This window comes from Larimichthys crocea, chromosome XV, assembly GCF_000972845.2.
Source record: "Larimichthys crocea isolate SSNF chromosome XV, L_crocea_2.0, whole genome shotgun sequence".
In the NCBI taxonomy this organism is placed as follows: domain Eukaryota; kingdom Metazoa; phylum Chordata; class Actinopteri; family Sciaenidae; genus Larimichthys; species Larimichthys crocea.
The window spans coordinates 2,233,379-2,247,716 of NC_040025.1; the positions used below are offsets into that span (position 1 = coordinate 2,233,379).

At 40.8% G+C, this 14,338-nt stretch overlaps 1 protein-coding gene across 2 annotated transcripts in view; it reads right to left on the bottom strand.

Annotated features, from left to right (window-relative positions):
* mtor (mechanistic target of rapamycin kinase) overlaps nucleotides 1–14,110 on the bottom strand; it is an 82,055-nt gene extending 67,945 nt beyond the window's left edge. The window contains exons 1-19 of one of the 2 annotated variants that reach the window (XM_027288344.1): nucleotides 13,924–14,110; nucleotides 13,358–13,500; nucleotides 13,039–13,147; nucleotides 12,630–12,862; nucleotides 11,079–11,279; nucleotides 10,818–10,952; nucleotides 10,462–10,737; nucleotides 8,808–8,916; nucleotides 8,282–8,465; nucleotides 7,791–7,919; nucleotides 7,363–7,607; nucleotides 5,855–6,064; nucleotides 5,407–5,612; nucleotides 4,579–4,701; nucleotides 3,922–4,005; nucleotides 3,528–3,671; nucleotides 3,095–3,187; nucleotides 2,454–2,588; nucleotides 1,430–1,559 (exon numbers count right to left, since the gene is read on the bottom strand). In XM_027288344.1, the coding sequence (XP_027144145.1) occupies nucleotides 1,430–1,559; nucleotides 2,454–2,588; nucleotides 3,095–3,187; nucleotides 3,528–3,671; nucleotides 3,922–4,005; nucleotides 4,579–4,701; nucleotides 5,407–5,612; nucleotides 5,855–6,064; nucleotides 7,363–7,607; nucleotides 7,791–7,919; nucleotides 8,282–8,465; nucleotides 8,808–8,916; nucleotides 10,462–10,737; nucleotides 10,818–10,952; nucleotides 11,079–11,279; nucleotides 12,630–12,862; nucleotides 13,039–13,147; nucleotides 13,358–13,486 (2,875 nt within the window). In that variant the 5' untranslated portion in view covers nucleotides 13,487–13,500; nucleotides 13,924–14,110. The remainder of the gene's footprint in view (nucleotides 1–1,429; nucleotides 1,560–2,453; nucleotides 2,589–3,094; nucleotides 3,188–3,527; nucleotides 3,672–3,921; nucleotides 4,006–4,578; nucleotides 4,702–5,406; nucleotides 5,613–5,854; nucleotides 6,065–7,362; nucleotides 7,608–7,790; nucleotides 7,920–8,281; nucleotides 8,466–8,807; nucleotides 8,917–10,461; nucleotides 10,738–10,817; nucleotides 10,953–11,078; nucleotides 11,280–12,629; nucleotides 12,863–13,038; nucleotides 13,148–13,357; nucleotides 13,501–13,923) is intronic. The other variant, XM_027288345.1, reaches the window with a different exon arrangement.
* Between the last annotated feature and the right edge of the window lie 228 nt (nucleotides 14,111–14,338).

Consider the following 14,338-nt stretch of genomic DNA (forward strand, 5'->3'; position numbering starts at 1 on the left):
AACAGATGCTTAAAGAGACGTCTGTCTGAGTGGGTCACCTTAAATTAAACATCTCCCCTCTAAAAAGATCCCACTCCAATGGAAGCAGTTTTATTTCCCAGAACTGGTAGACCCTCATGCTGGACGTGATTTAGTTGGGCGTAGGTCGACAGAAGCCAGAAATTAGATCCCAGCGGCTTCAACAAACCAAAAACCCAAAACCATAGTTGCTGTTGACTTTTCAAATGCAGGGTCAGGACCCTTAAAAATTGTGTTTTGTCTCGAGTGTGTAGACATATCACTTCACTGCGCTCTATTTCTACTTAACTGTAGATTTATGAAATGTAAAACAGCCAAGCTGTAAAGGATAACCATAAGGGCTTTGGGTCAGACAGAATATCAGTGGTTTTTGTGAGCCAGCTTCAAATAATTGAAGATGAAATCGGTTCCTCTCTAGAGTGATCATATTCTAACCAAAGACAAATTGAGCTGCAAGATTTCAAAGGTGTGTTTAACTCACAGCTTTTTTTCCACAGCACTAACTTGGAGCTAACAAAGAGGAGTAGCTGAGCTTCTGCTTCGTCCTGCAGTCATCCTGAGTCAACCCTGAACAATTGCTTTACCTGAACTCCAGAGCCTGCCTGCCTTTCCTTGGGCTTTCTTGACTCGTAATAATCAACTGTGGGTAAGGATCACCTTCAAACAAATTACTGTGCACAGGTAAATATTGTTCAAAATAGTGAAGCATAAAACATCTCATATCACACTGCTGCTTTATCAAATGTATACTCTGCGATCCTCTTTCCTCTAAATCATTCATGAGTTTGACAAAAATGGATGCAATTCAATCTTTTGCTGGCTTTTTATTAATCCAAATGTTAGAGGAAATGATGAAGCAGATATGCAGTGTTTTACACCACAGATGCCTTTTCTGAATGACATTTAAATGCTACTTCGAAAATGCAAACTGACACTTCATAAGTTTGGTGACCTTTCAAAGCAGACTTGTTTGTTCAATCAAGTTGCTTCACAGTCCATCTTTAAGAAGTGTATTACTGTCGAGGCTTTTCCTGGTTAGATACGATTGTTTATATTTATGTAGACACACTCTATATCTGGTATTAATAATTAACTGTGTAAATAGAGTATCATATCTTAGTAAAAACATATGCTCTTTTAATTAAACATAAAAACTATAATAGCCAGTCCAAGGCCACGATAACACTATCCTATGCTCTCACACACAAACACATTGTAATCACAGCACCAACCCCAAGAGACAGACCCACACAGAGATTTTGAAAAAAAGATTTACGTTGATCTGAAAACTTTCCAGCTGTTCCACTAATAATACTACTGTAACAAATAAAAACAAATTCATATTTCTGGCTATTACAGATTTCTGAACTTACAACCAAATTGTGATTGGTAATAGAGATCACAAGCCTACCTGAGTCCTGGCTGGACTTGGACTCAGAGAGACTGACGGCGGAGGCGTCTCGTGACTGGTCAATCATGCCGATGTTCACCTTGTGCTTGTAGGGGTCCAGAGCTCCAAGAAGACCCAGCACACGGATAGCCTGTTGGAGACATACAGCACACACACTTGGCAATCTTGGACTCGAAGACAAGATTCAGAAATCTTCACAAACTTCTGACTTTAATTCAACTATCGATATTTAGAAATCTATCATTTCAAAACAGTTCGAAAAGGCTATCATCTCCTTACAACTCTGAAGCTCCGTTGAAGTGTGATATTTGGCCACTTATTGGCTAAGTAAGGACTATATGGAAGATGTAAAAATGACATCAACAAAGAGGTGTGGAGTACATTGCCTCTATGGATGTTATGATACTTTTCCCCCCATAGGAATCAGTAAGCTGACAGCTGACCAAAGCTTCTGGTTTCAAACAGTAAACAAAGACATCTTTCAGGCTGACAGGCGAAGAGTACTTGATACTAGATAAAACTTTGGTGTGGCGTATTCCTTTAATAAAAAAAGACAATAGACAAAAGTATAAAGCAGAATAAATAGCCAACAGAGACTAGGTTAGAACAGGGTTTTTCAAATTTATTACATAGTGGATTTGAGGGCCAGAGTTGCCAGAACCCATGTGCACATGCCACCCACCACACACAGTAACAATGCTCTCTCCGACATCGCATAATGTAAGAGGCGAAGGAAGAAATTCTGACAATTATCACTTACATCACAGTCCAAGACTTAGGAAAAAGTAACCATGTAACTATGGAAAATGTGCATAGCCTCATACTGGATGTATTTCTGCAATTATAATTCAGCAGTCTAAGTCAATACATCTAAACAGATATTCATTTGTTTAGTGTATGTTGACAGGTAGAGTTTCTGGCCTCATAATGAGTTACAGAACAACAGAGTCGGGTTCACGTTGCCATGAAGTAAACTGTGGGGAAAGGAAAGGTTAGGAGCCAAGATGGAGGCACTGGTGCATACCTCTCTCCTGATGCCCTGGTTTTGTTCCGTCTTCAGGAAGTTGAGCAGCACCTCCAGAAGGGAGGGGTACTTGCGGTAGGGCTCCACCACATAACCTGTACTAGCCACCTGCTGGCCCAGTGTCCACAGTGCCACCTGGTGGAAAGTCAAACATAGATTCTCTGAGCAACGCCACTGACAGAGACGCATAAAGCATAATGCCTGAGGTGCTTAGGTATTCTGCATTGTTATCCAACGATCCTCGTAATAAAAAGTACCTATTAAACAAATGATACTAAAAAGGTTCTTTATTAAAAAGGGAACAAATGAAAATCCTAACCATTAATCCTGTCTGCCTGCTCCTGACATCATTTCAAATTGTTTTTCAGTCTGTTATTGATAAGCCATTGGTTAATACTTCTGAATGATTTCACCATACGTTTGCATAATCCTATTTAAACAGTAAATACCAGACTCACAATCCTCTAAAAATTCTTTTTGAGTGACTTTAAAATGTTTGCAGAAATTATATCCAGTTATGTTTACTGAAGTAGACATGTATTTACTGTACCCAAAAAATAAATATTTTTCTCAACTTGGAGTACTGTTGAGAGAAAAACATTAGAACCAGATGAAGCATATACTCGTTTGCAGGACTGTACCTGTCGTTTGGCCAACGAGGAGGAGTCCTGCAGCATGTCCATGATGATTGGAAAAAGCTCGTCCATCCACTTCCTCATCTCCAGGCCACTCACCTGACAGAGTCCACACATGAGAACCAATCAAAACTGAGGAAATCTGAATCTCTCCAAGTTACACTTTCACTAAAATCTAAAAAAGGATTTTGATTGGTGATCCTAATCTATCTGACCATATTAAACCAACGTCCTTATGTGATGTGAAACTCTGTGCTGTCTTATGTGTTTGGACAGTCCATTCATTGCTGTGTCCATGGGTCAAATTTGTTCGGGGAGGGTGATGTAACTGTCTTTTTTGGTTGTATCATGAGGAGTTATCAAAATCAGACATTTCACATCTACACACCTACAGCGTTGTCTTTTACTATATTTCTGTATTTCCTACATTTTCTTGTACCTTCCTGTGCTGGTTCCAGAGCAACTGGGTGTCTTCCGCTTCCTGCACTGAGTCTACCTGAACATCTACTGCACGCTGACTGAACTGCAGAGTCTGCCTGCCTTTAACCGTACCGTCCTGACTCTGCAGGATCTGTCCAAACAACTGGACAGAGTGGAGCAAGGCACACATCCATGGGTGGCGCTCTACCCTGTACTTTCCACCTCAGAAAAGGAAAAGCTCAGACTGCTTGCATTAAAATTGTTTGCAAGTCCAAGACTGTGTAGAGAGGCTGTGAAATTGTAATAATATGCAGATGGAAAACAAATCTGCTCCGATTTATTGGCTATAAAATCAATATGACACACGGTCCCTATAAAACTTGAAAGAATTTAAAGATTAAATCCAGCTTTACCTGCGCCAACTCGCCAATGGTTGCAAGGACACTAATGACCACACCAGGGTTGGGGTCAGGGTCTTTCAGTTTGAGGATGAGAGCCTGTAAAAGTAAAAGGTAATAGAGTCACTTAACTCATTCAAACCCAGCACTCCGCTCAAATTACAGACAGAAGTTTATTTGAAAGCCCCAAGAAATAAGACTGTAATGGACTGTAAAAAGTCTTGTCGAATGAACCTGATGTACATTATGTGCAATGCATTTCATTTTTATTCAAAGCCAATAAAGACATTCCTCTATTTCAAAATTGTTTCCTTACTTCAGATTACGAGTTCTCTTACATTGACAATAGAGCAAAAACAGATAGAATCATGTTTTTATGTTGTTTTATTTAAAGATATTTTTTGGCCTTAAGCTTTATTTTTGATAGAGACAGCTGAAGAGTGACAGGAATGTGGGGAGAGAGATGGGGAATGACATGCAGCAAAGGGCCATAAGTCAGATTCGAACCCTGGGCCGCTGCTGAGCCTTTGTACATCCTTTTGATTTTGTAATACAGTAATATAATACCATCACTGAAAAACTAAACAAAAAAAACCCAGCAAAATGGAAAAGAAAAAGTTAATTTTCAATTGTGGAAAACACCCGGACCGTGAAGAAAAAGCAGAGCTGTACCTTGAGGATGGGCTCCATATATGGCCGGATGAGGCGGGGGGCATTGGAGACAAGGTGACCAAGCATACGAGCACTCTGCTCTTTGTTCCTGCCGACACCACTGTGCTCCAACTCTGTTAAGATCTGAAACGATATTCAAAACATGTATAATACACCCAATCTTCCATATTCAGAATGAATCTTAATAAGGTTAATTCATTGTGCACACAAAGAAACCTTTACTAAATCTTACAGACGAATACTTGGGCTTTTAAGCTGGTCTTTGCTGCCCTCTAATGGTATTTCAGTTAAAACAACAGACAAATAATCTTTTCAGAGCAATCAACTGATGTGCGTTTGCTCAAAATATTGTATTTGTAAGATATCTTTAATATGTTAAAATGTTTTCATTATGTTATCTACTCAAATAAATTGAATTTATTTCATTTCAACACCAAGTAGAAACTTTCTAATATGAATACAGGGTCCTCTGTTGAGATTTTTTAAATGATTATAGCATATTTCAAATTATTTGGATGGCTTTTTCTCCACACCTGCAAAAAATCTGAATGGACTGACTGTAACCCTGACATGACCTTTAATAATGAAAAACTGTTCACACCTGCAAAAAATCTGAATGGACTGACTGTAACCCTGACATGACCTTTAATAATGAAAAATTGTAACTTGTGCTGCAGCTGTTAAACATCTGGTGTGAATGTGTTTCAGTGTTTCAGACTGAACAATTCAACACCAAACTTCCCTTTAATGGGTAAAAAAAAATGCATAAATGACCTTCAATACAATAAACCGTTACGTTTAGTGTGCCATCTGTCGTTCCTCTCCTACCTGGATGAGCATCTTGCGTAGGAAGGGCATGACGAAGGCAGGGTTCATACTGCTGAGGCGTCCAATTGTGCAGATGGCCAGCTCCCTGATCTCAAACACCTCATCATTCAGCGCGACAAACAGCGCTTGAAGGTTCTCAGCCTGGGCCAGGTGAGCATCGAAACGCTCATCAAGTGATGCCAGCACACAGTATCGAATGTCTGGATCTGCAGAAGTACAGGGACAAGGACAAGTCACACATTTTGACTCTCTTATCATGATGGGTCATTCCAGCTGTTGACATCTTATGGCATTCTCATAGCACAAATGTAATATTTTTTCAAATCAAACGCTAATTCTTGCAAAATAGAGTTCTCATCACTTATCAACAGAGACTTTTATACATCATTATATGTAAAAAAAAATAATAATCCACATAGTACTGCTACCCCTTTCCTTTTCCTTTTACCTGGGTCTGTGATGCCAACAACAAGCAGCTTGCTGAGCACATCTGCAACAACCTGCACAGCGGTCTGGCTGACAACATGGCCGCTGATCAGGTGGATGGAGGGGGTAAGGAGACGTGAGCAGGTCCGAGCTGCCTCCATCCGGATTTCCTTGTGCTCACTGTTCAGGAAGTGATCAGCACAGTGGCGCACAAACTGGGTGAGGGAGTGTCCTGGTGAAAGAACAAAGAGTCAGAATGATCCCTGAACTGGGAATATAAATATGAATGCATATATAAAGATTCAGTTAATAATGACACAATATTTAGTTTGAGGACTCTTTCCTCTTTATCCAGACAGTTTGACAATGTGGCTTAGTTTAAAAGGGTTCTGGATTTCAAATTTCAAAAGTAAAACTCTAAAAAAGTATTGTGGTCTAGCCACAATACTTTTTTAGAGTTTTACCAGAAATATCCCATTACCAATAACAAAGCCTGTTCAATTGTGCGGTGCAGCCCCAGCTTGTTTTTGCACCAAAAAGCAAACCCCACCCACCGTCCACTACAGGATGATGCAAGACTGTGAAAAGTAATTGTTTCACCACAGGCTGCTGTACGCAGCTTACTGCTGGAAAATATTAAGCAAGCCAGCGTGGTGACTGAACACGACTTCTTTTCACTCCCCACCTGATCTGAAATCCCACTCAAAGCACATCAGCTCAGCAGAATTCACAATACCTGTAGTAAACACAGATTTTGTTCATTTTGCACCGCATCTGAGTAGCCTTAAGCAGCTTTTAAAATGCTAGTTACTTACATACATAGAGTTGTGTACTGAACATGGCTCAGTGGAGCAAAATTCTATGAACACATTTTTTTATTGGTTTTTCCAATTTTGGAGTTTCCATATGGTGTCGACAGCCGCTGTAGTCAACAGAAATCCTGACCCTGTTTTTTTTAGCTAAAACTTATAGAAATATAAAGCAGAAACTTAACATCAGAGGGGAATAAGTTCAAAACAAATGCCAAGAACTGCCCAGAACTATCTAGTATTTTGATTCAGCTCTATGGGTCCAGTCCAGAGAACAGCTGGAAACACAACCGCTCCAACCGTTTCTGCACTTCACTCAGCAGTTTCTTACAGATCATGTGCTCTCGCCCTGTTGTGACTCCAAATTTAAATCTGATGGTTTATGCTTTCAATTTAAAACCACAACACTTTTTTCCCAACATGACTGAATGTGCAGCTTGCAAGCACTGAGGCTTTAACTCCATCACTTATTTCTTTTCATGCTTTCATGCCCCTTGCATTTTTTAGCACTGTAATGTGACTACCTACACTTGAATATCATCACTTTTCTTTTACTGAAAAACCTAAATTAAAGATTAATCTTTGAATGCAATTTGGTTCATTAGAACTGGGGGTCTGGGCATATTTTTTGACTCACTGAAGTTCTCTCTGTGTTTCTTAACAAAATAAAGTTAAAAATAAAACATGATGTGATCTGCTGTGTCTTCTGCAAGATTCTTGCCTTCAAACTCAAAGCTCCCCAGCGTGCGCAGGGCCAGTGTGATGCTTCCTACGTCACTGGCCTCGGGGATGTTTGTGAGGCTTGGTGAAGCCAGCTGGTGAGCGAGGCCTTTGGGCATGCCAGGGTGACGGAGCGGCTTGTGCATCAACACTAGGGAAAGCATCTTTAGCAGACCATCCTGGATGTCCTTCTTCAATTGGGGGATTTGACGGCTTAGGTCGTACAGCACCGCCGTCAGTGCAGGGCTACATGAACGGGACACAATAAAGAAACAACCCAATATCATCAACACTGTCGTGTCAATTTTATAAGCCAAACTCTGGGAACTGCTACTGCTACTTAAACCCAGCCCAAAAATCCAAACCTGGAAACGAAAAAGTCTTACTAGTTTAATTATTTATCATAGTGATGAACTCATTCTCTCCTACCTGAGGCCCACAGCCAGCATAGGCTCCAGCAGCTCCTTGATGTCTGGTTGGATGCTCGGGCCCATGGCTCTGGAAAGCATGCTGATACAGGTGAACACTGTGGCGTCTACCTGCATGGTCTTCTGCCTCCTGCACACATGGAAGACCAGAAAGTGAAAAAACATACACTAACGGTAAGTTTCTTCTTTTTATACATACATAATTTATAATATACATTAGATTTTTAAATATGTCTACCACAGAGGATATACCCAAACATACATTTAGATTCAAAGGAGGGTTTCTTCCAATATAACACTACTATAGACTACAAATCTAGAATGATACATAAAATGCATGAAGACACAATGGCATTAGAGCACAATGAGACAAGATAAAACTATTAAAAGGATATTAACAAATCAAACATATCAATATCTAAACATGAAGAAGTAGAATTTATTACAACATATAGAGAGACTACAAACTGTTTCATGTTTTTAATTACTGACTTGTGTGCAAAGTCTTTGGGTGGCAGCGCAGCCTTGATGATCTCAAGGACCTTCGAGAGGTACGGCTGGATTTCTGCCCTGACGGCCACCACCAGCAGCCCCAGGGCCTGGAACGCTGCCGTCCTCTCTTTCTCCTTCTTCAGACAGCCCAGCAGGTAGCCCATAGTGTCTGACAGGTACTGGTCTGCACGGTGGATGGAACGACCACAGTGCAAATAGTTAAATACAGATGTAGGGCTTTGTATAGCCCGCAGCACAGGACACATAAATCAACTTAATGGTAGAAACTACGAGCAATTTATTACGACAAAGCCCCTTGATGTCAGGACAGAGGAGGGCAAAAGGTATTGGTCATGATCTCTTTACATTTTGTTCCTAACCACCAAAGAGGCCCAGTGGTTATAGTGATGGAAAAAAAAAAAAAAAAAAAAAAAAAAAAAAAAAAAAAATCACAGTTGCATGGTACTGTAAGAAAAATGGATTTTGAACAGATCTTGGATAACATTTGATCATTAACTAGTCCCACCTGTAAATATATGTGGCTGGAAAGCTGCCAGGCGTGGGAGTAGGTTGAGGATGGTCATCTGGATCAGAGGGTTTTTACTGGTCTTGTATTTTAGCACCCACCGACACACCTGAACAAAGCACATAAAAAATTGTGTCAGCTGTGATTTATCTGGTTCTGAGAACAGCACCGGCCTTGTGTTGTGGAACTTGGGATATATTAAATCTCTTCGCTGGTCTCCTGCATTAAATATATGTTAAATAACATATAAGCTACGTTTCTTCTTTCTATTCAAAATTTAATTTAGAATTTCTTGTTTTTAATTTGTTGTCAAAGTGTTTGTTGTTACTTTAAACAACTGTTTCTCACACTTGCACATCATCACTGCATTCAATGGTTGACCATTCAAGTAACAAATACAGGGTGCTGGACTGCAAGACTAAAGTGAGGGCCAGAGAGCTTAAACAATCAGCTTAAAGTGACACTTTAATTTTTACCCAGTTCTGCATCATTACACTGTGGTTTGTATGTGCAAATAAGCATGTTGCCAGCACCCAGTGAGCCAACACCAGTCTGCTTTATGACATGTTCTAAGGCTGTTGTCAAAGACAGATTAAGACCAAACTGTTGAATCAAGCAGTGCCGATCAAACAAGAATCAGGATTCTGTTCATGTATTGCCTATTTCTCACCTCAAATGTTTCAGAAACATTGTACTGTTGTGATATCAGAAAGTTTGTGACCAGGTTACCATTTTTTTGTTCTTGAAAACAGACAAGCCAAAACCAAGCAACACCCAACTCGCAGCACATCACCCACCAGTCGAAGCGTTTAGTGGTCTGGTGGGGCTCAGTGCATTCTGGTTGTTGTAGGTTTTCTATTTTTTGAGCAAAAAGGAATACAGGCCTTTTTCTCTGTTTTTTCTGGTCACGTAGCATGAATTTCAAAAATATTTGCATCTTTCTACTGCATAGGCAGCCCAACTTTATGAAAAGACCATCTTCCCAGTGGTGAAATGCTTCTCTAACCACTACTGAAGCAATCGTTTAAATTATTATAATATGAGTGGACGGTAGAGTATAATGTGATGCATTCCAATAAAACACCAATGTAAACTATGGTCTGAAACACACAATAGTTCCATAAACAGCTCTTTGGCAGTCTAAACAAAAACTGAACACGTAACTAAAACCTTTCAAAAGCACCATTTACTGCAGACACACAAAACCAACGCACACCAGTCCCCAGACTGGGAAACTGATTCCACCTCCCTGTGCATCACTTTTTTCCAATTTATGTATTTTTGTTTTCACTGAAATATACAAGCCATAAAACAAAAACACAAAGCTAAGATGAATGTAAAAGTGAGAGTTTGATTCATTCATTCAAACAAAAACACAAAACTAAGATGAATGTAAAAGTGAGAGTTTAAAATATACTTCAACGTTGTTCCATCAGAGCCATAAACAGTCTAACAATCTTGTAAAAGTCTGGCACATTTATGTGATATACAGCAATAATAACAAGAATTTCACTTGGTGAAATCTAAAACTGTAGTGGGATGATATCAATTTCTTCTAAAGCCAAAAGAACAATCACGTTATAATTCCCAGGTCAAGCAATTACCAAGACAACTGTTGCATTCTTGGAAAAGCCAAACCTGCTGTATGATCTACCTGGTCGAATCGCTCCTCCATCAGCTCACGGCAGTATCGACTCTCCACCAGCGAGCTTTTGGCAGGTACTGGCGCGGCTCCGAAGGTGAGGAAACCCTGAGGTGTGCTGTAGCCCAGCAGACCCAGGAGGGCGTTGGACTGCTGTGGCTGCACCGACTGGAAGCTAGTGAATGGCGTAATGTGGCGGGGCTTGGTTCCAAATCCCATCAGCTCCTTGCAGTACTTATCGTGGACCAACTGCTGCTGTGTGATCTCCTCCATCTCCTCACGCATGCGCTGTCACAGAGACAAGACAGTGAGAGGAATGTTTCGCATGTGGATGTGAGAATGTTTCGAGAATGAACTGAGCCTCTCACCTCTCCCTCCATGCTGCTGATGCGAACCAGCTCATTCAGGATCAGAAGCGCACCGTGGACCCTGTCGTCTCGATTCATCCCTTTCTCTTTGGCCAGAGTCTCATCAAAGCCTTTCTCTGCCTCCTCAAAGGTTTGCTGTTACAGAAAGGACAAACACTTGTGTTACCTACTATTAATAGGACATAGGAGACAAGGGATTTCCTCTGGCAAATACAACATGTACTGAGTACTGAGGAGAGAAACTTATTTTGAAACTCTTACTTTGTACCACTGTGGTTTCTGCATTTCCTTGGTTTCCCTCTGTGTGGTGAGGATGAGGCAGGCCCGCAGTGCAGATACAGCCCCTTCTCGGATCGCCTGCTTGGGGTCCCAAACTGCGTAGAAGATGTTGTCAAAAAAGGGCTGTACTTGCTGAAAGAAGAAGGTGGGTGCGCTCACAGCCAGCTCCCTCAACACCAACACCTGGAAAAGACAGAAAATGGTTTTACAGCTCATCATTAATTGCCTTCCTTGGATTTACTTTTTTTAAATATACAATTTACTGTAAGTCAATATTGTGCTTAAGATGTCACTAAGCAGTTACTACATTATTCTAGGACTCTGAAAGTCAACCCTTAGTATTTATACCTTTCTTTAAAACATGTTGTATCGGGTTACCAAAACCCTGTTTTCATCTTTACATTGCTCCTCTGGAGACATGCACCCTTATCTGTGTTTTCTGGGGAATTCTAAAATAAAACTGAGAGCTTTGAACCTTAAGATGTTGTTACTACAACTAGTAGACAACATGGAAATGTAAGGATGTCATACCACGCATGATTAAGTACTGCCAACTGAAGCAAGTGAATGTTCGCAAATGAGGAAACAATGGAAGAGACAGAGCAAAGTGTCTCACGAGCAGAACATCTTTGACATTCACCATCAAACAATCAAGTCGAGGAAAATGCTGAGAAAAGACATCGTCTCATTATGACAGGTATCCAAAGTGCAGCAACAGAGTGTAAATAGAGCTGCAACAGTACTGAAAATGTATTTGTCTTGTCAATTTAAGCCACTAAACTAGGCTGCAAAACAGAACAGCATCTTTACTCAACTGAAAAAACAAAATTTATTTGCTACTATCTAATATGAACAGACAAATAAAAACTAATAGCATTGATGCTGTTTATTTTGCTGGCATCAAATGTTTTCATTCTTTGTGCTGATGTCTGCATGGACAGCCCTCTGCAAAAATATCATTGATCATTTTCCTGCTGACACTGACAACTAATTCTGCATATCTGAAAACTGCCCAAGGTAAGAAAAATAAAGGCTGAATTTGATTTGATCAGTGTTTCTATTTTAGCGTTATTTCCCCTGTGCTTCGCATTTTCAAACAGACAACTCATTGCATCAGAGAATAACTGTAGATAAGATTAACAAGGGCAGAGTGCAAGTGTGTCACAGAAACCTTTACAAACACTCAACTCAAGATCAACAACCGACAAGCTCAATAACATTAATATCTTCAGCAGTTCATCTTGAGCTAAGTTTGAAAATGTTACATTCAGATTTTGACAAAGACGGCAAATTAATTATAGTGCCATACACAAAAAGACACTGGTATTCTCCTTTAGTGGTAAAAAATCAACATGGTGTCTTGAACAGCGATGAGTGAGTTCTTCATCCAGGAAAAAGACAGACTACAAACACCACAAACACACCTAGTGCTGCTTCAGAAAGCAAAACCAAAAAAGACAAACTGTCCTTTGCCCTCATCTGCACCACACATAAACACCCAGTGTTTCAACAACAAACAGCACGGTCACTTACTGCAGCATGTCGTCTGCCTTCATTTCTGTCTGCTCCCAGCCACTCCAGGGCCCTCTTCACCTCAAACTCCACGTACTCAGCAGTAAAGGTGTCCCCAGCCATAGAGAGGTGGCCCATGGCTTTTGAAGCCATCTCCATCACCACGGGGTCGCTGGAGGGGAGCAGGTTGCGCAGGTAGTTGGCAAAGCGGCTGATCCTGGTGGCATTGCCTCCCTCGACTCCTATCAGACTCACTGGAAGGAAATATTGATAATATTGCTTTTTAAAACACATATATACAGTGTAACTATCATACACATTTTCACATGATATAGATTCAGGGCAGTAACACATCTCAAGGGAATTCCATCAGATCTTGTGTAAATCAAAAGTTGATTGAACTTTTAAAATTTGGTAGGTGGATGCTTACCTATGGCAAGAATCCCCCCTTTCTTCTCATTCACATCCGAGCTGGATACCAGCTCAAATATGTGGTGGTTTAACTCATCATAGAATGTAGTGGCTTCATCTTGGCTTAACTGCAGAAGGCACAAATACAAAGAGATATCACAAAAGAGCAAGAGAATCCCAAAGAAATCAAAAACATTTCTTATGATCCATGCACGCTTGATGTAAAATCTGAAAACTGAAGGGCAGATTCATGTCCACTCCTGAAACTGTGTAAACAGCTGATCGCTACAGCTGTTGTTGGACATCCTGCTGGCAGGTTTCCTACACATCCATGTTACCTCTCTGAGCTCTGTGGTCACATAGTGCTGCAGATCTTTGGCAGATTTTGCTCTGGTGTCTTCATTTCGACTCTTCAGCCCGCTGACAAACTGTTGCAGCACAGTGGCTGTGCCTGACATGATCACCATCTGGATGGCCTGATCTACAGGGAGACACACAAACAGAGACTCTCACTAAACACGTCCTGGCTTAGCAAAGACAAATAACAATAAAAAACACATCTTATAAACATTATACTAGGAACAAATATCTGTCCTCGGTTTATACAGGTCACTGCTGGCTAACGCTAGAGCTAGCTGACGTGTCGCCATAGAAACAAACTGTCAACCTGCTAATTAGCAAACACGCCAAACAGAAACATTTCACTAAGCTGTATGTACAGCACATTTTACACCACTAGCACAAAACTGACAGCTGGTAAAGTAATGTCAGGTCCAGGCTAAGTCAGAGCCTCATTAAGTGCATCATGCTGCTCTTGTTTAGCTAACGTTAGCCAGTGCTAACCTGAAGCTATCTAACGTAGCAAACAGTTAGCGCGACAACAACGTCGCTCTGTCCCACTTACGTGTTTATATTAATATGTCGGCCACTTAATTGTTATTCGGGTCTTGCAGAATATCTCTCATTGTACGTCTGGCGGGCCAGCATGGGCCAGTGTTAGCTAGCTGTGCTGAGTTTTGGACCGTCTCCAGCAGCAGGGCACAGGCAGCACACTTCACGAGCGCTCGGTTGCGCAGAATGCGCAGAGCTGGACGCAGACAGCTCAGGCGAGTACAGCTCCGATACACTTTATTATTTATTGTAATATTTGTGTGTGTAAGATGTTTGTTGCTCTGTTACATTAGAGGGAGGAATATAATATGTCCAGTATGATATACTCGCACAATTTGTATAAATTGTTGACACCACCTTAAATGGTCATTGCGAACTTTTTCACGGCTGACGACAGAAAAAGTTGTTGTTGAATTCACTTGGGGCCT